The sequence below is a fragment of the Choloepus didactylus genome, chromosome 2 (assembly GCF_015220235.1).
Source record: "Choloepus didactylus isolate mChoDid1 chromosome 2, mChoDid1.pri, whole genome shotgun sequence".
Taxonomy (NCBI): domain Eukaryota; kingdom Metazoa; phylum Chordata; class Mammalia; order Pilosa; family Megalonychidae; genus Choloepus; species Choloepus didactylus.
This window is the reverse complement of record NC_051308.1, coordinates 77,728,588-77,751,773: the sequence shown is the minus strand read 5'-3', so window position 1 is coordinate 77,751,773 and position 23,186 is coordinate 77,728,588. Positions and strand designations below refer to the sequence as shown.

Here is a 23,186-nt window from a genome sequence, read left to right as displayed (position 1 = left end):
AGACTCACACCCCACTCACCACAAAGAAAAAGTGGGGGAGAACTGGCTTGGGGGAAATAGGCAGCTTGCGGATGCCACCTGCTGGTTAGTTAGAGAAAGTGTACTCCATGAAGCTGCAGATTTGACAAATTAAAGATAAGGGTTTGAATCGGTCTACATATCCTAAAAGAACCCTATCAAGTTAAGCAAATGCCAAGAGGCCAAAAACAACAGAAAAATTTATAGCATATGAAAAAACCCAACGATACAGATAACCCAAGCCCAAACACCCAAAATAAAAGATCAGAGGAGACACAGTACTTGGAGCAATTAATCAAAGAACTAAAGATGAACAACGAGACCATGGCACAGGATATAAAGGACATGAAGAAGACCCTAGAAGAGCATAAAGAAGAACTTGCACAAGTAAATAAAAAAATAGATGATCTTATGGAAAAAGAGAAACTGTTGACCAAATTAAAAAGATTCTGGATACTCATAGTACAAGACTAGAGGAAGCTGAACAGCAAATCAGTGACCTGGAGGACGACAGAACGGAAATGAAAGAACAAAAGAAAGAATGGGGAAAAAATTGAAAAAATTGAAATGGACCTTAGGGATATGATAGGTAACATAAAACATCCAAATATAAGACTCATTGGTGTTCCAGGAGGGGAAGAGAAGGGTAAAGGTCTAGAAAGAGTATTCAAAGAAATTGTTGGGGAAAACTTTGCAAATCTTCTAAACACCATAAATACACAAATCATAAATGCCCAGCAAACTCCAAATAGAAATATCCAAATAAACCCAATCTGAGACACAGTCTCATAACACTGTCAAATACGAAAGAGGAGCAAGTTCTGAAAGCAGCAAGAGAAAAGCAATTCACCACATACAAAGGAAACAGCATGAGACTAAGTAGTGACTACTCAGCAGCCGCCATGGAGGCAAGAAGGCAGTGGCATGACATATTTAAAATTCTGAGAGAGAAAAACTGCCAACCAAGAATTTGTTATCCAGCAAAACTCTCCTTCAAATTGGAGGTAGAGCTTAAAATTTTCACAGAGAAACAAATGCTGAGAGAATTTGCTAACAAGAGACCTGCCCTACTTGAGATACTAAAGGAAGCCCTACCGACAGAGAAACAAAGAGATTCAGTATGGGTACGTTAAAGGACATTAAGAGAGAGACAGAGAAAAAATATATCTGACAAACACAAACTAAAGGATAAGATGGCTGATTCAAGAAATGCCTTCACCGTAATAACGTTGAATGTAAATGGATTAAACTCCCCAATCAAAAGATACAGATTGGCAGAATGGATCCAAAAAACTTGAACCTTCAATATGTTGCATACAAGAGACTCGTCTTAGACACAGGGACACAAAGAAATTGAAGTGAAAGAATGGAAAAAAATATTTCATGCAAGTTACAGCCAAAAGAAAGCAGGAGTAGCAATATTAATCTCAGACAAAATAGACTTTAAATGCAAGGATGCTATGAGAGACAAAGAAGGCCACTACATACTAATAAAAGGGGCAATTCAACAAGAAGAAATAACAATCATAAATGTTTATACACCCAATCAAGGTGCCACAAAATATACGCGAAACACTGGCAAAACTAAAGGAAGCAATTGATGTTTCCACAATAATTGTGGGAGACTTCAACACATCACTTTCTCCTATAGATAGATCAACCAGACAGAAGACCAGTAAGGAAACTGAAAACCTAAACTATCTGATAAATCAATTTGATTTAACAGGCATATATAGAATATTACATTCCAAATCACCAGGATACACATTCTTCTCTAGTGCTCACGGAACTTTCTCCAGAATAGACCATATGCTGGGACATAAAACAAGCCTCAATAAATTTAAAAAAATTGAAATTATTCAAAGCACATTCTCTGACCACAATGGAATACAATTAGAAGTCAATAACCATCAGAGACTTAGAAAATTCACAAATACCTGGAGGTTAAACAACACACTCCTAAACAATCAGTGGGTTAAAGAAGAAATAGCAAGAGAAATTGCTAAACATATAGAGACGAATGAAAATGAGAACACAACATACCAAAACCTATAGGATGCAGCAAAAGCGGTACTGAGGGGGAAATTTATGGCCTTAAATGCATACATTAAAAAGGAAGAAAGAGCCCAAATCAAAGAATTAATGGATCAACTGAGGAAGCTAGAAAATGAACAGCAAACCAATTCTAAACCAAGTAGAAGAAAAGAAATAACAAGGATTAAAGCAGAAATAAATGACATAGAGAACAAAAAAAACAAGAGAGAGGATAAACAATACCAAAAGTTGGTTCTTTGAGAAGATCAACAAAACTGACAAGCCGCTAGCTAGACTGACAAAATCACAGAGAGAGAAGATCCATATAAACAAAGTAATGAATGAGAAAGGTGACATTACTGCGGATCCCAAAGAAATTCAAAAAATTATAAGAGGATACTATGAACAACTATATGCCAACAAACTGGATAATGAAGAGGAAATGGACAATTTCCTGGAAACATATGAATAACCTAGACTGACCAGAGAAGAAATAGAAGACCTCAACCAACCCATCACAAGCAAAGAGATCCAATCAGTCATCAAAAAGCTTCCCACAAATAAATGCCCAGGGCCAGATGGCTTCACAGGGGAATTCTACCAAACTTTCCACTAGCCTCTACCATAGGATTTACCCTTGGGAAGACTGTTGCTGCAAAGAAGAGGCTAGGCCTCCCTATAATTGTGCCTAAGAGCCTCCTCCCGAATGCCTCTTTATTGCTCAGATGTGGCCCTCTCTCTCTACCCTAAGCCAACTTGAAAAGTGAAATCACTGCCCTCCCCACTATGTGGGATCAGACACCCAAGGGAGTGAATCTCCCTGGCAACGTGGAATATGACTCCCGGGGAGGAATGTAGACCCGGCATCGTGGGATGGAGAACATCTTCTTGACCAAACGGGGGATGTGAAAGGAAATGAAATAAGCTTCAGTGGCAGAGAGATTCCAAAAGGAGCCGAGAGGTCACTCTGGTGGGCACTCTTACGCACACTTTAGACAACCCTTTTTAGGTTCTAAAGAATTGGGGTAGCTGGTGGTAGATACCTGAAACTATCAAACTACAACCCAGAAGCCATGAATCTTGAAGACAATTGTATAAAAATGTAGCTTATGAGGGGTGACAATGGGATTGGGAAAGCCATAAGGACCACACTTCCCTTTGTCTAGTTTATGGATGGATGAGTAGAAAAATAGGGGAAGGAAACAAACAAACAGACAAAGGTACCTAGTGTTCTTTTTTACTTTAATTGCTCTTTTTCACTCTAATTATTATTCTTGTTATTTTTGTGTGTGTGCTAATGAAGGTGTCGGATTGATTTAGGTGATGAATGTACAACTATGTAATGATACTGTGAACAATCGAAGGTACGATTTGTTTTGTATGACTGCGTGGTATGTGAATATATCTCAATAAAATGAAGATTAAAAACAAAACAAAACAAAACAAACAAACAAAAAAGCTTCCCAGAAATAAATGCCCAGGGCCAGATGGCTTCACAGGGGAATTCTACCAAACTTTCCAGAAAGAACTGACACCAATCTTACTTAAACTCTTTCACAGCATCGAAGAAAATGGAGAACTACCTAACACATTTTATGAAGCTAACATCAATTTAATACCAAAACCAGGCAAAGATGCTATAAAAAAGGAAAACTACAGGCCTATCTCCCTAAGGAATATAGATGCAAAAACTCTCAACAAAATAGTTGCAAATTGAATCCAAAGACACATTAAAAAAATCATACACCATGACCAAGTAGGGTTCATTCCAGGCATGCAAGGATGGTTCAGCATAAGAAAATCAATCAATGTATTACAACACATTAACAAATCAAAAGAGAAAAATCAAATGATCATCTCAATAGATGCTGAAAAAGCATTCGACAAAATCCAACATCCCTTTTTGACAAAAACAGTTCAAAAGGTAGGAATTGAAGGAAACTTCCTCAATATGATAAAGAGCATATATGAAAAACCCACAGCCAGCATAGTACTCAATGGTGAGAGACTGAAAGCTTTCCCTCTAAGATCAGGGACAAGACAAGGATGCCCGCTGTCACCACTGTTATTCAACATTGTGCTGGAAGTGCTAGCCAGGGCAATCCAGCAAGACAAGGAAATAAAAGGCATCCAAATTGGAAAGGAAGAAGTAAAACTGTCATTGTTTGCAGATGATATGATCTTATATCTGGAAAACCCTGAGAAATCGACGATACAGCTACTAGAGCTAATAAACAAATTTAGCAAAGTAGCGGGATCCAAGATTAATGCACGTAAGTCAGTAATGTTTCTATATGCTAGAAATGAAGAAATTAAATAGGTACTAAAGAAAAAGATACCATTTTCAATAGCAACTAAAAAAAATCAAGTACCTAGGAATAAACTTAAGCAAAGATGTAGAAGACATATACAAAGAAAACTACATAACTCTACTAAAAGAAATAGAAGGGGACCTTAAAAGATGGAAAAATATTCCATGTTCATGGACAGGAAGGCTAAATGTCATTAAGATGTCATTTCTACCCAAACTCATCTAGAGATTGAATGCAATCCCAATGAAAATTCCAACAACGTACTTTGCAGACTTGGAAAAGCTAGCTATCAAATTTATTTGGAAAGGGAAGATGCCTCTAATTGCTAAAGGCACTCTAAAAAAAGGAAAAACGAAGTGGGAGGACTTACACTCCCTGACTTTGAAGCTTATTATAAAGCCACAGTTGTCAAAACAGCATGGTACTGGCACAAAGATAGACATATTGATCAATGGAATAGAGTTGAGAATTTGGAGATAGATCCCCAGATCTACGGCTGATTGATCTTTGATAAGGCCCCCAAAGACACTAAACTGGGACAGAACAGTCTTTTCAACAAACGGGGATGGGAGAGTTGGGTATCCATATCCAAAAGAATGAAAGAGGACCCCTACCTCACAACCTACACAAGAATTATCTCAAAGTGGATCAAAGACCTCAATATAAGAGACAACTCTTAAAAGATAATATTGGGAAAAATCCTCAGGTCTTAGTAATAGGAGGTAGCTTCTTAGACCTTACACCCAAAGCATAAGCAAAGAAAGAAAAAATAGATAAATGATGATTGTACAACTAAGTGATGATAATGTGAGATATGGATGAATTATTGTGGACATATCATATACTATGTGAATTTCAGAACTCTCTACTTCATAAGTCAAGCCCTCAGTCTTGAAGCTTGCTATTGTGAAACTATGGTTGCAAAAGGGAAGCTAAGCCCACCTATAATTAAGCATAGGAGTCACCTCCAGAGAATCTCTTTTGTTGCTCAAGTGTGGACTTTCTCTCTGTAAGCCTAACTCTGCAAATAAATTAATCATCCTCCCCCTGATGTGGGAAAGGATTCCTCAGATGAATGAGTCTCTCTGGCAACATGGGACATGGATTCTGGGAATGAACATGACCCTGGCATCAGAAGATTGAGAATGCCTTTTTGACCAAAAAGGGGAAAAGAAAGGCAACAAAATAAGGTTTCAGTGGCTAAGAAAATGCAAATAGAATCAAGAGGCTGTCCTGGAGGTTTTTCCTCTGCAAGCTTCAGCTAGATATGCAAATGACCACAGTATGATAACCCCAAGTCAACAGTAGTACCCAAAACCCTAAAGAATACCCAGATACCTATCTCATACTCTAAAAAAGTTTCACTCACTAACTTTATTCTTCAGAAACTTAAATCCTCCAGAGAACTCCTATGCTAGTTAAGTCCCAAAACCCAGAGGCAATAGCCTCTTCAAGAACATCAACCAGATGTGTCCCCTTTTCCCATAAAGTTGACATCTCTTTTCAACATGAACAAGTTAGGAAGGTCACTGCCTAGACGACCCTGAAGATTGAGAAAGTGATTAAACTTGAGGAAGGGGTAGCAACAGACAAGATGGAATTTAACAAAGGATTATGAATACTGAATCTCTATATAATTGTCTTTTTCTTAGTTGCTAGGGTATTAGAATAGCTAGAAGGAAATAATTGAGATGGTGAACTGTAACCCATAGCATCCTTTGAAATTTGTTCTATAGCTACTTGTTAAATTGTAATTTGAAAGTTATCACCTTTTTATATATATGTTAGATTTCACAATTAGGAAATGACTGAAACTATGGTATTGTAACTCATAATATTTTTAGAAATTTCCTATATAACTACTTGTTAAATCATACTTTGAAAGATATTACCTTTTTACATATATGTTATATTTCATAATAAGGAAATAACTGGAACTGGAACTGGAACCCATAACAGTTTTTGAAAGTTGCTTTCTAAGTACTTATTAAATTTGGAACATTATCCCTTCTATGTATATTGTTATACTCTATAATAAAAAAATGATTTAAGTAAAAAAAAAAAGACAACTCTTTAAGTATATAAAGGCTATGAAAAGTGAGCTTTAAACACATAAGAAATCAAGGAGTACTTTATCCGTGAATCCTCTTGAGAACTTCAGAAAATTAATTAGCCAAATAAAAGATGACTAGAAATTATGGCAGAACGATTGATGATGAACACTGAATATATTTAATGTGGAGATTATAGTGGCAAAATAGAATGTAAACTTTATGTATTCTAATAAGATAGAAATGGTATAATAAACAGAATTTAGGAAGGGAAAATGGAAAATGGGAGGAACCTCATTTGTTATATCAAGGAGCCAAAAAGTACTGATAAATTACAGAAGTATATTCATATTTACTACCACAAAATTAAACACTAAGAAAGACAGTAAACAATAACAATAAAATAGCTCAACCATTATCTAATCTAGATAAGAAAAAAAACAAAAAGGACAAATATAAAACAATTTAAAAATATAAGGAAATCTAACTACAGAAATTGAGGAAATTAAAAAGTCATTAGACACCATTTGGTTCAGCTCTATGTAAATAAATTAGAAAAGTTAAGTAAATACTCTTAACCTTTTAAAGAACAAATATTTCCAATGCTAGTCAAACTGTTGCTGAGCATTGAAAAAAAAGGGCCAAATTCTTTTTGAAGGGAGTTTAACACTTATTCCAAGGCCCAACCAAAATTTTGCTAAAAAGGAAAACTATATGCCATCTCATTTAGGAATATCAAAACAAAACTCCTTTAAGAAATTAGCAAATAGAACCCAGTAACATATTAAAAGAATACTTCCTAACAAAGTAGAGTTTATTCTATGAAGTCCCGGGTGCTTTAATACTGGGAAATCTTATTACAATGAATCAAAGTAACAGGTCTAAGGAGAAAAAACATATAATCATGCCCACAGATGCAAGGCATATGACAAAATTCAACATCTTGAAAAATACAGTAAAATTGGAATTGAAAAGTACTTTCTTAACATGATAAACAATAGGTATCTCGGAAGAAAAGCCTGTACAATGCTTGCATCGAAAGCACCAGAAAGAACTAAAATAAGGAACATGACAAGGCTGGATGCCCTTCATTACCGCTATCAAATAACACTGCCTTAAAAGTAACTGAGCAAATGAAAAGCATACTGTGCTCTCCTAGACAGGGAGCTTCAAAATCACAAAAATAGCTATCCTTCCTAATTAAATGTGACCCAAATAAAATACTAACTTGTCTACTGATTTACTTTTTTTATTAAGGAAAAAAACCCAATATCAAGTACACTCTGGAAACAAAGAACTTTAAGGAGGGATTGATTTATCAGATATTAAACAAGAGTAAAAAGCTCAGTAAACAAAACAGTGTGGTACAGGTGTATGACTAGATATACCAACAACCGAAACAGAACAAAAAAGCCATAAAAGCAAACTCAAATACCTGTGCAACTTTAGTATAAGACAAAGATATAATATTCTAAAGTTAGTGGAGGTGAATTATTCAATAAAACATGACAGAATTCTTGAATAATCTAGGACTAGGAAATCTCTTTTTAACTACTGACAAAATCCAGAATACATAAAAGAACAATTCAATTAGTTTACAACAGCAGAAACAACAAACTTTTTCATGACAGACTAAAAAAGAAAAATTCAAACAAGTCAAACTGAGAAAAAAATTTGCAATGCATAATACAAGGGCTAAATTCTAATAAATAAAGAGCTTTTAAAATTCATATTAAAATACCAAGAACCTAACAGAAAAAAATTGTTTTTGTGTCCCAGAAAAGCAGAAAGCAAACAGTTTTATAAGGGCATGAGCCAAACCTTTTTTCTTTATCCCAGGCCTGGCATATAGTAGAGGCTCAATAAATGTTTATTGAATGAATTTTATAACTGATAGCTTTTATATTCGGCCAGAAGCATGAAAATTTTTATAAAATTAAAATTATGATTTGAAACATTCTAGACAAAAAGTAATCTGATTTCTCTTCCTAAAATTAGTGACAGTAGAAACTAAGTTATTTCTAGATGTTTCAATAGAGGGCAGGGCTAGAGAGCATAAATCGCACAGCATGAGTAAATAACTTTAGTAAACTCACACGAATGTCCTGTCTGTTGATGAAAGGAAATCCAGTATAGGAAATAACAAAGTTAGCACTGTAATCTTCAAAATCAAAGGACAACAATATGTATAATTAGGGATATGATAAAGGCTTATTCATTAGAAGCTTATACATAAATTAAACAAAACATACAGTCAAGAGAAACTTGAATTTACCTTCTACCATATTGCCATTCTTCTGAAAAATTCTCTCTTCACACCATTGACAGTGGATCAGGTACTGAATCTTCTTGGCTGTTTCATCTGCTGAGGTAGGCCCCCTCAAAACTCTCACTACTACCAACACAAAATGTTCCAGAGCCACTGCAAACAGTACTTCTATGCCTTTGTTGCATCGGGCTGCAGCTCTGTAAAATTTTTTTTAACAGTTATTTTGGAGGCTTATCATTTTCTGTTGTTTGGTTTTATACTAAATATACTTCCTTAGACAGAAAACTATGGGTAGGTTATGGGAAATCAGGGAAAATTGAATTTTTAGTATCTATGCTTTTAAAAAATTATTACGGTAACTTTCACACAAATTGAAATACAGGAAATAAAGGATACTTGACAAGATCTTCAGTCATTAGACATCATTCGTTAAAATGCTGTCTCAATAGATATTCGGTCATAAATGAAAAGGCAAAGTTTTTACCACCATGAATTTTATAGACTTTTTTGGATTAAGTTCTACTCAATATACCATGTATGCACTTAGTTTTCCCTCTACAGTCATAAACTAAACTTAGTTCATATGTATTAATTTGAATTTGTAGATGTTACTTTATAAACTTTTTAAAGTATGTATAAAAGGATTTGGACATGTACAAACTTACCATCGAAGTTTTCAGTTAATTAAGAATAACCCTGAAGGTCTATGAAGTGTAATAATCTGTATTTATGCTGAGGTAGGAACTTCAATCTAAATGCTGTGAACTAGTGTTGAGTAGTGAGTGAGTTGGCTAATCACCCATTATCTATGCTCCCAATGTGTGTTTCTTGTCCTCTATTGTTGCCTCAGCAATAAAACTTAGAACTATAATGGTATTCAATAATTAGAAACTGACAAGGTGTCTGGATGTTATTCCTTGCAAATAAATGCAAAGTGTTTTCTGAATGTTCAGACTAGATAATAAATTCCTTAAGAAGCAGAGCCAGGTCAGTTTCTCTTATAGCTTAGCATAGTATTCTGCATACAATGGGTTTTCAAAAAAAGGCGTTCTTTCTTCAGTTGTTTAGAAATCCTGATGAGAAATGGAGAGAATTTTTTTGTTTTGCAGGTAATATAATTTTGCAAAATAAAGTTTGTAAGCCATCATTTAAATTAAACTATATACATAAAGAAGATAGCATGAAATGGACATAAAACAAATGATTGTTTCTAAATCTCAAAACAATTTTTGCTTTTCCTTTTCTTGTTGCTATCCTCTAACTACTCTACATTTTTTAAATAAATTGCTTTGGAATTAACTTTCATTTTAATCTTTTATTTCTTACTATTTTAATTACTTTTTAATAACATTTTCAGTTGGAGAGCAAACAATATTTCAGGTGTAAGCTTTTAAATAAAATTCTAACAATTACAATGTAAGATTACCAAAACAAATCAAGATTACATATATGGAATATATATTATATAACTTATAAGTCATGCATCTTTAGAAAAAATAAGATAAGCACTTCTTAAAATATTATTTCTTTTATCAAATATCAAAACATACTAGGTACACTGTTGGCTAATTGATACCTTGCCACTGCAGCGACAACAATTCTGGCTGCTAGTTCTTTGTAGTATTCAGTTCGGACAATGTTACAGCCATAGTGACGCCGGGCAACATGTTGTGCCTTGGCATATAAAGAACTAATATCTGTAGAAGTCACGGACACTATGCCAAGGTTTCTTATATTTCTGAAAGCAGAATCTAGATAGTTCACTGATGTTCCAAAAGGATCTAGGTGTCTAAAATCAGAAAGAAGATACATATTTAAAATCACAGTAATAACCAAAATTCTACCATTAAAATAAATTATTTCTAATGGTAAAATTCCATGTATTCAAAAATACTTTATGAGTTTATTACAGATAAATAATTCTGTTTTTAAAGTAAGTAATAAAATGATGATATGAAATATCAGGCATGTAAAAATAAATCAGGCTTCAAGGAAAAGTGTCGTTCCCAGGATTTTAGTTCAAATGCTAGAAAATCTTATTGTCTTTTTCAGGCCAATACTAAAAACTATACAAATTTAAATAAGTAACTGTCTTAATTTTTTAAAAACCAAAACCAACCAAACCAAAAATCCCAGATCAATTTAGAAAATGACACTGCAAATCTTTTTAACTTACATGAAATCAAAAGATCTCAAATGCATCAGCACATTTGCATCCATTTTGGTCACTTTAACATTACCAAGGTTTTCTTCTCCTTCTTCAAGAACATTATCACTCTCCTCCTTTTCCTTACTGTCCACCACCACTTTCAATTTGTTTAAATGGCAGTTTTCCTGAATCAGTGTCACAGAGTTTTCATTCAAGTCATTAATTGTAACCTTTACTGCATTTCCAAGATGTTTTGCCCATTGTAATCCCATTATCCCTTAGGAGAAATGGAGAGGAAAATGGGTTTCTTAGTTGTAATAACTGAAGAATAAAAACAGTGTGATAATAAAGAATATAATTTTATAAATAATCAAAAAAATTTTTAAAATCTCAATATTTTCATAAATAATTCTTTTCTTTCTCACTACAAAGCCTCTCAAGAAAAGTTACAGCAAAAAATGTAACATTTTCATTAATATCTCTTATATAACCTTTTTTATGATCCTTGTTCAAATAAAGAACTTACAAATTACTTTATTTTGTAGAATAGTACATTGTTGTTTCCTTTGTCGGTTGTTTTCTTTCTTAAAATGGAACACCTGTTTTCAAAATCTTAAAAGAGAAACCCGATATACAATATGGGTAAGGATGGAGTTACTGTGCTTGAAGGGAGAATGGGAAGTTGGAATTCCTCCTGCTGAAGTTTACCCTTATGCACCAACACTTTTCAAATGCTACACAACAGCATCATTGTAAAATACAAAAAACAACTTTGTATATGTTAGCAAATGATCAAGAAGAATTCAGACCCAGGAAAGCCTGTTCTCACAAGATATCAAAACCTGCTGGATTAGAAAATCCCTGAAATGTTGGAAATATTGCCCATTTTCTCCATACATGGGTTATGGACATTACATATTCTTACAATAAGCTTGTGAGGTAAGTCCTGAAATCCTCATTTGAGGGATGGGTAAAGACGCAAAATGACTGCTATGAACCTAAAGTAAGTTTACAAAGGCACATTAAAAAGAAAAGGCTGAAGGGCCACCCAAACCCTGTCCATATGCCACTTTTAGGGAGTGTCCCAGGTGGAGCCCATGAGATGTGCTCTGTGCACCCAGTGACTGGTGTGTGTGTGCATGGCCTCCTGAGGCTCATGGCTCTTGTGGAGACGGCAGAGCAGTTGCACAGGGACATGAAGTACTACATACTGGAAGATATCCAGAAGCACAACCATAGCAAGAGCACCTGGATCATCCTGTACCACAAGATGCAGGACCTAACCAAGTCTCTGGAGGGCCATCCTGTTGGGGAAGAAGTCTTAAGGAATAAACTGGAAGTGTGACGCTACTGAAAAGTTTGAGGATCTTGGGCACTCTTCAGATGCTAGACAACTGTCCAAAACACATTTCATTGAGAAGCTTCATGCAGGTGACAAATCAAAGATAACCAAACCTTTGGGAATTTTAATTACTACCATTGATTCTAATTCCCGTTGGTTGACCAATTGGATGATCCCAGCCATCTCAGCACTGGTTGTAGCCCTGATATATCGCCCCTACACAGCAGAAGACTAATAACCTTCTCAGAAACTAGTGAAAGGAAAAGACTGTTTTAGACTGGGGAGAAAAGAGGCCATTGTAACTGTCTACTTTGACTGACAGAAAGCTTCACCTGAAAAAATTATTTTAATATTTCTGTTTAGAAGTAAGACAAAACAAAATGTACTGTTCTATTCTTTAACTCTTGGACTCTTCTTTTAGAGTGTGCCTTTTTATTCATCATCCTTATTTTGATGCTTCACTGATGTGTAATTTGCTTATTGAACTAGATATGATCTTTAAAAAATATAGATCTGGCTTTTAAATTATACTACCATTTTTGCCTATATGGTGGTATATAATTGCCTTTAATGTTTAGAATTACTGATTATTTAGCAGAACCATTTAATGTGCCAATCATTCAGACCCTGGCGGGATATATGATTTAAAAGCATGAATGGTCTCTGGATCCTTCCTTGGACTCCTTCCTATCTGATTGATTAAGAAAGTATTGCAGGCTTCCAATGTAGTTTCTTTTTCAAGGAAATTAAGAAAGGCTCAGAAATTATTGCTTAAAGATTTCGAATTATTCTACCTGAAATAGACGATATAAAGAAAAAGTGGCTTATAGTACCCATAAAAGAGTCTCCATCTCTTCTTTGATTAAAAAACACCAGTGAAATGGCTACATAATGTATGATTCTAACTATATGACATCCTGGAAAAGGCAACATTATAGAGATAATAAAAAGATCAGTGGTTGTCAGGGATTTTGGGGGAGAGAAGGGATGAAAAGGTAAAGCATAAGGGGTTTTTTAGGGCACTGAAAATATTTTGTATGATACCAGGATGGTGGGTACATGATACTATGCATCTGTCAAATTGATTTAACTCAAAGAGTGAACCCTAATACACACTATGAACTTTAATTAATGATAATGTATCAACATTCTTTCATCAACTGTAACAAATGTACCACAATAATGCAAGATGTTGCTAATAGGGGAAACTGGGAGGACAGGGTAATAAGGGAACTCTTTACTTTCTAAGCAATTTTTCTGTAAACCTAAAACTCTAAAAAGATCTTCCCTCTACATTAGCTTTAATGATTTCAAATGAAAAAATAGAGAAAAATGGTTGTATGAGGGAAACCACTGGAAAAACAGGTTGAGATCAGATTATAGAGGATATTAAATAGCAGTCTGAGGAGTTTGGACTCTTTAGGCAATAAAGTAATGATACATGACCCTTTTTTTGAATGAGAAGTAACGTTATCAATGCAGCATTTCAGAAGTAACATTGCTTTGGCAGTGGCATGCAAGGAGTTAAGCAGAGAGAAATGATTGGAAGCAGGGGTACCAATTAGAAACTACTACAATAGGCCTGCTATAAAATAATTAAATTGGTGGATATGGAATGGAAAAAGAGCGTGAGTCATATTACAAAAGAAAACTTAGACTAGACCTGGTGGATGAGTAGATGTGGGGACAGGGGAGGGAAAATGTTAAGTAAAAATTCACTTACATTTCATATCCAAGTGGCTTAGAGGATATGATCGGCTTAGAAACATTGCTCATCATTTCTACAAGATTTACACTGAGACATTACTAACTGATGATGATGATGATGATGATGATAGAAGTAGCAATAACAACATGATAATGATGATACTAATACTTTTATAGCACTTATTACATACCAGGTACTATTCTAATTTCCATGGATTAATTTACTTAATCTTCACATTAAGTGAGGATTAAGTATTCCTCCCTTTATTATAGATGAAGAAACTGAGTGTAATTTCCTCTGGTTACTATGGTTGTTTAGAGCTATGTACCTCTGAAAAACCAGTTCCCAAACTTAATCCATTCCTGTAGGTGTGAACCAATAGGACCTTTTGATGAAGTTACTTCAGATAAGGTGTAGCCTAGAATGGGTCTTAATCTATTACTGAAGGCTTTATAGGAAAGGTCACAGAGAGAGAAAAAAGCCATTGAGGGAGCAGACAAAAGCTGAAAGACAATGTAACCTGGAAGAGAAGGGAGAGACCAGGAGAGGCTGCCATGTGCATTGCCACATGACAGAGGAGCCAAGGACCAAGGATCATCAGCTGTGCCCCAAAATGCCAGTCTTTGAGAAGAAAGCATCACCTTGGTGACTCCTTAATTTGGACCTCTTCTAGACTCAAAACAGTGAGCCAATAAATTCCCATTATTAAGCCAACCAATTGAGCGGTATTTGTCTTAGTAACGAGGAAACTAAAACAGTCACACAGCTAGCATGTGAGGTAGGTCAATAGTCCATGCTTTTAACCACTACTTTTCCTGAGGAGAGGAGCTTAGGAGGGAGAGCTGACTCATGCTCTCACTTTCTAGGTACAAGCTTCCCAAAATTACACTCCTATAACCTTTAAGAAGAAAGACACGGACTGGGTACAATTAGCATTTTAGAATTTTTCTACTCTTTCCATTATCCTTTCTTTACTCTTAAATCCTCTCGGGAAAAATGTTTTCAATCTTTAACATTTCATCTGACCCCAGTACCTAATGGCTAGGCAACGATAATCACAGTACAAAGAAAAGAGACAACCAGATACCAGGTGCTTCATGATTGAAGTAAACAACCACCTATAAACCATTCTTGCCTAAGAAAATCATATCTGAATTGATCAAACCTGAAGATCCAAACACGAATTTATAGAAAATATAGGAGTAGAGGAACATATTAAATGAACCAAGGGATACAATCAACAAACATCTAGACCATGACAAACAGATGACAAATAACCTGGTAAGTCAACAAATAATGGTCAAAAAAGAAAAAAAAAAGATGGAAAGGAACATAGATTAAAAAGAGACTCAAGAAATACATCAAACTTTTGAAATATACAGACTTTATCTAGATTTTAACTCGAACTATTAAAAACTTATAATTGGGAGTATATGAACATTTGCTAATATTAAAGAATTATCCTGAATTCTTTTTAGGTATGATAATAGTATCATCGTTTTATTTTTTTAAAAATCCTAACTTTTAGAGATCCAACTGAAATAATTACAGATGAAATGATATGATATCTAGGATTTATTTTAAAATAATAATAGGGATGAGGAAATGAGGGAAAGTACATAGGGGTGGAGATGAAACAAGACTAAGCATGAGTTGATAATTTTTGAAGGTGAGTGATGGGTACACAGAAATTAATTTATTATACTCATTATTTTTGTTATCTATTTGAAATTTTCCACAATAAAAATTAAAATTTTCACCTTGGACTTTACCTTTTTTTATTAAAAATATTCTCTTAGATATGATATCCATGTAAATTTTCTAAAAAAAGATACTGTACAGACCTGATAAAATGAGGTTCTAAAAAAACGTACTTACCAGTGGCTCCAAAAGCATCTAGACATTCCAAAGGTTTCCGTTCTTTAGCCAAAGCAGCCAATGTACAGAATATTAGCTGCCTAGAAGAAAGTATGATAATCTGAAATAATTTTACTATGCTCATGGCTTCAAAAGTGTAGACAATTTTATTTAAGAATAGTCAAAATTGAGGTTCTTAGTTACTTTTACAGACGATTTTGAAAGAGATCTAATAACATATTCCCAACTTAGTAGTATAACCAAAAATCTGTGGAAGTAAACTATCAGTTTAATTGGGTTCTATTAACTAGCACTCACTGTGAATAATGATTTTAGAAATAAAATTGGCCCACAAAAACACCAGCCTATTCATTAATTATATAAAGTTAGGCCAATTTTACTCTCTGAGGAAAAAATTTGATAAAAATAGACAATTTTCAAAATAGAGTTTTAAAATAGATGATATTTATTCTGTGCTTTGTTATACATTTCAATTAGAACATAAAGGTTAAGAGAAGGTACATTTGTAATGATGTGAAAGATCCCATAGCCCTTTTTTTCAATTTATCTTACCGATTTAGTTTCATCTTGGGATTAAAATAGGAATCTGTTTTCTGAGGTATGGAATAGTTAGGACAAACTTGTATATCTGTGTCTGTCTCTTTCAAAACTTCATTATGTGGTTTAGCAGCAGAAGCTAAGATGGAAAAGAGAGAGAGAGAGAGATTCAGGGAAACACAAAATAATTCCAAACATTTAAAACATACATTTTGAAAAATAATTTTCTTTTTCTTTTATAATATTTTGTGTTAATGTAATCAGTTGGCTAGATTTTTTAAAAACTTGATTTAGTCAGCACTGTCTCCAGAATTAAAGGTTATTAACTTAAAATCTTGATTGCCTAGCATATCAACACATCCATATTATATTTAATTAAGAATAATCTAAGCACAATATCCTAAAATATCTTTATGACTCATCAAACAATATATTTTGTTAGTACAAGTTTGACTTAAATATATCTTATTGTGATATAATCATTAAAAATTAGTATCTCTGCATGGTTACATTCCACTAGTCAGCAAGGCTAACTAAGTATCATTTTCTGAGCATGCTGGACATTTGAACACTTTTTCATAATTGTGATTTTAAATCACAAATTACATTCAAACATCTATATAGTAATAAAAGAAAAAAATTCTATATTTAACATACATCAGAATCATTTAATTGTAAACCCAAATGAAATAAACTGATGTATGTGTATATTTTAAATATTTAGAAATGAGACATACATAATGTGTGTGGGAAAAGACAGATCCTTTATGAATGGATTTCTTGATAATATTACAACCAGAACATTAACAATAACTAACTATATTTCTCTTTCTTCAATCCCAAATACCTTTCCTAGTGTTGTACTATATATATATCCTTCCATACCTAATGAAGATGCACATCCCCTATCTCACAAGGTCAGCCTTTGTTAATCATGTTTTGTGAGTAAATTAAGCTCCACAGAAAATCAATTTAGCAATTTTTTTAAAATTCTTAAAACAGAAGTTAATTCATTACATACAATGGATACTTTAGGGCATTACAGCTTAATTATTAATTCTTGAGAAGGACTGCCTAAGTAATAACAAGCTACTGATGATTCAAAATCACTCAGGTAATGAATAGACTTTATTTCACTTTACCTCCTTTTCCCAGTGTTTTTCAACAGTAAGTATAACACAGTTATTGGTGCAGGAGTCATCATTAGGAATACAATCCTATAATCTTTCATTAAGATATCTATATTTACTTGAACGCCACTTACTTTTTTCTACTCCACTTATTACTTGTTATGTTGAAAACATCTGAACATTAATGTTGTTTTAAGCCTCAGAAGGAAAACAAAATCTGAAACAATGGATTAATAGTCAACTAAATGATTTGGTTAGGCTATTATAGTTTATCTGCCTAATGTTTGTAAAGAATAATCTGACCATTTTAAGGATATACTTATTAACATGGTAAAGAGATTGTTAAACTTACCAGCAATATACCTGGATTTAGTCTCTCCTTTATTCACATGGCGCCTAACATGTCCTAGCATATCGGTTCTTCGGGTGATGGTTGCTGAACAAATAATACAATGATAATGGGCGCCCATTTTACTGGATATCTATTAAACAGAAATTAATTTAATAAGTATGTTACCAAGACAATATATGGAAGTTTACTTAAGGTTACAAGTTTGTTAGTGTGTCTTGAGTTTAATGGTATAGAAGGAAGTATTAATTTTGTCATGTGATTTTAAAAGGATCTTTACTTCCTGACCCATATATACATATGCTTTTTAATCTTACTTTACAATAGGCTACAAGTTTATTTTGCTATTCATTCTAATCAGCAAACAATTATGCCATATTTTTACAAGTTACACTTAAAAATAGTGTAATATTAGCAGTGGAGTGTTGATAAATGTTATCAACTAGCTCTCTAGAAAAATAAGCCCCTAATGTGTAGCATTTCAGATTCCTGTGGTATGAACATTCTGGACATGGCTGATTTCAAATTACAATTTTGAAAGATTTCAATCTACCAATGTGACATTACTGAATATGAATCCTGGAAGAGATGAGCAGTATCACACAATTATAGATCGTCCCACCATACAGATAGATGTAACTGTAAGAGCAAAGATAATAGTAAAATGTAGTAAAAAATGAGGAAGTGGTGAATTTTAAATATTTATCATCTCTTTTAATTTATTTAACTTCAAGTTTTTATCACTTAATTTTTTTATCATCATTTTATTGAGATATATTCACATACCACGCAGTCATACAAAACAAATCGTACTTTCGATTGTTTACAGTACCATTACATAGTTGTACATTCATCACCTAAATCAATCCCTGACACCTTCATTAGCACACACACAAAAATAACAAGAATAATAATTAGAGTGAAAAAGAGCAATTGAAGTAAAAAAGAACACTGGGTACCTTTGTCTGTTTGTTTCCTTCCCCTATTTTTCTACTCATCCATCCATAAACTAGACAAAGTGGAGTGTGGTCCTTATGGCTTTCCCAATCCCAGTGTCACCCCTCATAAGCTACATTTTTATACAACTGTCTTCGAGATTCATGGGTTCTGGGTTGTAGTTTGATAGTTTCAGGTATCCACCACCAGCTACCCCAATTCTTTAGAACCTAAAAAGGGTTGTCTAAAGTGTGCGTAAGAGTGCCCTCCAGAGTGACCTCTCGGCTCGTTTTGGAATCTCTCTGCCACTGAAGCTTATTTCATTTCCCTTCACATCCCTCTTTTGGTCAAGAAGATGTTCTCCGTCCCACGATGCTGGGTCTACATTCCTCCCCGGGAGTCATACTCTACGTTGCCAGGGAGATTCACTCCCCTGGATGTCCGATCCCACGTAGGGGGGAGGGCAGCGATCCCACCTTTCAAGTTGGCTTAGCCAGAGAGAGAGGGCCACATCTGAGCAACAAAGAGGCATTCAGGAGGAGACTCTTAGGCACAAATATAGGGAGGCCTAGCCTCTCCTTTGCAGCAACCGTCCCCCCAAGGGTAAAACTTATGGTAGAGGGCTCAACCCATCAAACCACCAGTCCCCTATGTCTGTGGTCATGTTAGCAGCCATGGAGGTGGGTTAGGCGAATACCCCTGCACTCTCCACAGGCTCCTCAAGGGGGCACTACATCTTTTTTTTTTTTCCTTGTTTTTCTTTCTTTCTTTTTTTTTTTTTTTAACTTTCTCTTCTTTTTTAAATCAACTGTATGAAAAAAAAAGTTAAAAAGAAAACAAACATACAATAAAAGAACATTTCAAAGAGACCATAAAAAGGGAGTAAGAAAAAGACAACTAACCTAAGATAACTGCTTAACTTCCAACATGTTCCTACTTTACCCCAAGAAAGTTACTTAATATAGCAACATTTCTGTGAACTTGTTCCTACTATATCCATCAGAATTTAACAGACCATAGTCATTTCTGGGCATCCCCAGAACATTAAATAGCTTATCTGTTCTTCTTGGATTATTGTTCCCCCTTCCTTAATTGCTCTCTACTGCTAGTTCCCCTACATTCTACATTATAAACCATTTGTTTTACATTTTTCAAAGTTCACATTAGTGGTAGCATATAATATTTCTCTTTTTGTGCCTGGCTTATTTCGCTCAGCATTATGTCTTCAAGGTTCATCCATGTTGTCATATGTTTCACCAGATCGTTCCTTCTTACTGCCGCGTAGTATTCCATCGTGTGTATATACCACATTTTATTTATCCACTCATCTGTTGAAGGACATTTGGGTTGTTTCCATCTCTTGGCAATTGTGAATAATGCTGCTGTGAACATTGGCGGGCAGATATCTGTTCGTGTCACTGCTTTCCGATCTTCCGGGTATATACCGAGAAGTGCAATCGCTGGATCGAATGGTAGCTCTATATCTAGTTTTCTAAGGAACTGCCAGACTGACTTCCAGAGTGGCTGAACCATTATACAGTCCCACCAACAATGAATAAGAGTTCCAATTTCTCCACATCCCCTCCAGCATCTGTAGTTTCCTGTTTGTTTAATGGCAGCCATTCTAATCGGTGTTAGATGGTATCTCATTGTGGTTTTAATTTGCATCTCTCTAATAGCTAGTGAAGCTGAACATTTTTTCATGTGTTTCTTGGCCATTTGTATTTCCTCTTCAGAGAACTGTCTTTTCATATCTTTTGCCCATTTTATAATTGGGCTGTCTGTACTATTGTCATTGAATCGTAGGATTTCTTTGTATATGCAAGATATCAGTCTTTTGTCAGATACATGGTTTCCAAAAATTTTTTCCCATTGAGTTGGCTGCCTCTTTACCTTTCTGAGAAATTCCTTTGAGGTGCAGAAACTTCTAAGCTTGAGGAGTTCCCATTTATCTGTTTTCTCTTTTGCTGCTTGTGCTTTGGGTGTAAAGTCTAGGAAGTGGCCGCCTAATACAAGGTCTTCAAGATGTTTTCCTACATTATCTTCTAGGAGTTTTATGGTACTTTCTTTTATATCGAGATCGTTGGTCCATTTTGAGTTAATTTTTGTGTAGGGGGTGAGGTAGGGGTCCTCTTTCATTCTTTTGGATATGGATAGCCAACTCTCCCAGCCCCATTTGTTGAAAAGACCATTATGGCTCAGTTCAGTGACTTTGGGGGCCTTATCAAAGATCAGTCGGCCATAGATCTGAGGGTCTATCTCTGAATTCTCAATTCGATTCCATTGATCTATATGTCTATCTTGGTGCCAGTACCATGCTGTTTTGGCAACTGTGGCTTTATAATAAGCTTCAAAGTCAGGGAGTGTAAGTCCTCCCACTTCGTTTTTCTTTATTAGAGTGTCTTTAGCAATTTGAAGCATCTTCCCTTTCCAAATAAATTTGATAACTAGCTTTTCCAAGTCTTCAAAGTAGGTTGTTGGAATTTTGATTGGGATTGCATTGAATCTGTAGATGAGTTTGGGTAGAATTGACATCTTAATGACATTTAGCCTTCCTATCCATGAACATGGAATATTTTTCCATCTTTTAAGGTCCCCTTCTATTTCTTTTAGTAGAGTTACGTAGTTTTCTTTGTATAGGTCTTTTACATCTTTGGTTAAGTTTATTCCTAGGTACTTGATTTTTTTAGTTGCTATTGAAAATGGTATCTTTTTCTTGAGTGTCTCTTCAGTTTGTTCATTTCTAGCATATAGAAACATTACTGACTTATGTGCATTAATCTTGTATCCCGCTACTTTGCTAAATTTGTTTATTAGCTCTAGTAGGTGTATCGTTGATTTCTCAGTGTTTTCTAGATATAAGATCATATCATCTGCAAACAATGACAGTTTTACTTCTTCTTTTCCAATTTGGATGCCTTTTATTTCTTTGTCTTGCCGGATTGCCCTGGCTAGCACTTCCAGCACAATGTTGAATAACAGTGGTGACAGCGGGCATCCTTGTCTTGTTCCTGATCTTAGAGGGAAGGCTTTCAGTCTCTCACCATTGAGTACTATGCTGGCTGTGGGTTTTTCATATATGCTCTTTATCATGTTGAGGAAGTTTCCTTCAATTCCTACCTTTTGAAGTGTTTTTATCAAAAAGGGATGTTGGATTTTGTCAAATGCTTTTTCAGCATCTATTGAGATGATCAATTGATTTTTCCCTTTCGAGTTTTTAATGTGTTGTAATACATTGATTGTTTTTCTTATGTTGAACCATCCTTGCATGCCTGGAATGAACCCCACTTGGTCATGGTGTATGATTTTTTTAATGTGTCTTTGGATTCGATTTGCAAGTATTTTGTTGAGGATTTTTGCATCTATATTCATTAGGGAGATTGGCCGGTAGTTTTCCTTTTTTGTAGCATCTTTGCCTGGTTTTGGTATTAGATTGATGTTAGCTTCATCAAACGAGTTAGGTAGTGTTCCATTTTTTTCAATGTTTTGAAAGAGTTTGAGTAAGATTGGTGTCAGTTCTTTCTGGAAAGTTTGGTAGAATTCCCCTGTGAAGCCATCTGGCCCTGGGCATTTATTTGTGGGAAGATTTTTGATGACTGATTGGATCTCTTTGCTTGTGATGGGTTGGTTGAGGTCTTCTATTTCTTCTCTGGTCAGTCTAGGTTGTTCATATGTTTCCAGGAAATTGTCCATTTCTTCTACATTATCCAGTTTGTTGCCATACAGTTGTTCATAATATCCTCTTATAATTTTTTTAATTTCTTCAGGATCTGCAGTTATGTCACCTTTTTCATTCATTATTTTGTTTATATGGGTCTTCTCTCTTTTTGATTTTGTCAGTCTAGCTAGGGGCTTGTCAATCTTGTTGATCTTCTCAAAGAACCAACTTTTGGTGATATTTATCCTTTCTATTGTTTTTTTGTTCTCTATGTCATTTATTTCTGCTTTAATCCTTGTTATTTCTTTTCTTGTACTTGGTTTAGGATTGGTTTGCTGTTCATTTTCTAGCTTCTTCAGTTGATCCATTAGTTCTTTGATTTTGGCTCTTTCTTCCTTTTTAATATATGCGTTTAGTGCTATAAATTTCCCCCTTAGCACTGCTTTTGCTGCATCCCATAGGTTTTGGTATGTTGTGTTCTCATTTTCATTCGTCTCTATATATTTAGCAATTTCTCTTGCTATTTCTTCTTTAACCCACTGATTGTTTAGGAGTGTGTTGTTTAACCTCCAGGTATTTGTGAATTTTCTAAGTCTCTGATGGTTATTGACTTCTAATTGTATTCCATTGTGGTCAGAGAATGTGCTTTGAATAATTTCAATCTTTTTAAATTTATTGAGGCTTGTTTTATGTCCCAGCATATGATCTATTCTGGAGAAAGTTCCGTGAGCACTAGAAAAGTATGTGTATCCTGGTGATTTGGGATGTAATGTCCTGTAGATGTCTGTTAAATCTAATTCATTTATCAGATTGTT

The 23,186-nt window shown here is 34.6% G+C and overlaps 1 protein-coding gene and 1 pseudogene across 3 annotated transcripts in view; one reads left to right on the top strand and one right to left on the bottom strand.

Annotated features, from left to right (window-relative positions):
* The window catches only part of TRMT1L (tRNA methyltransferase 1 like), a 69,996-nt gene that overhangs the window by 23,904 nt on the left and 22,906 nt on the right, over nt 1-23,186 (bottom strand). For all 3 annotated transcript variants that reach the window (XR_005215154.1, XM_037825171.1, XM_037825172.1), the window contains 6 exons: nt 17,781-17,910; nt 16,314-16,437; nt 15,762-15,841; nt 10,861-11,110; nt 10,261-10,473; nt 8,691-8,881 (listed from right to left, as the gene is read on the bottom strand). Coding sequence is in view for 2 of the 3 variants with exons in the window: in XM_037825171.1 (XP_037681099.1) it covers nt 8,691-8,881; nt 10,261-10,473; nt 10,861-11,110; nt 15,762-15,841; nt 16,314-16,437; nt 17,781-17,910 (988 nt within the window). In the remaining variant the exon portion in view is untranslated. The remainder of the gene's footprint in view (nt 1-8,690; nt 8,882-10,260; nt 10,474-10,860; nt 11,111-15,761; nt 15,842-16,313; nt 16,438-17,780; nt 17,911-23,186) is intronic.
* Nucleotides 11,905-12,487, top strand: LOC119526226 (annotated as a pseudogene).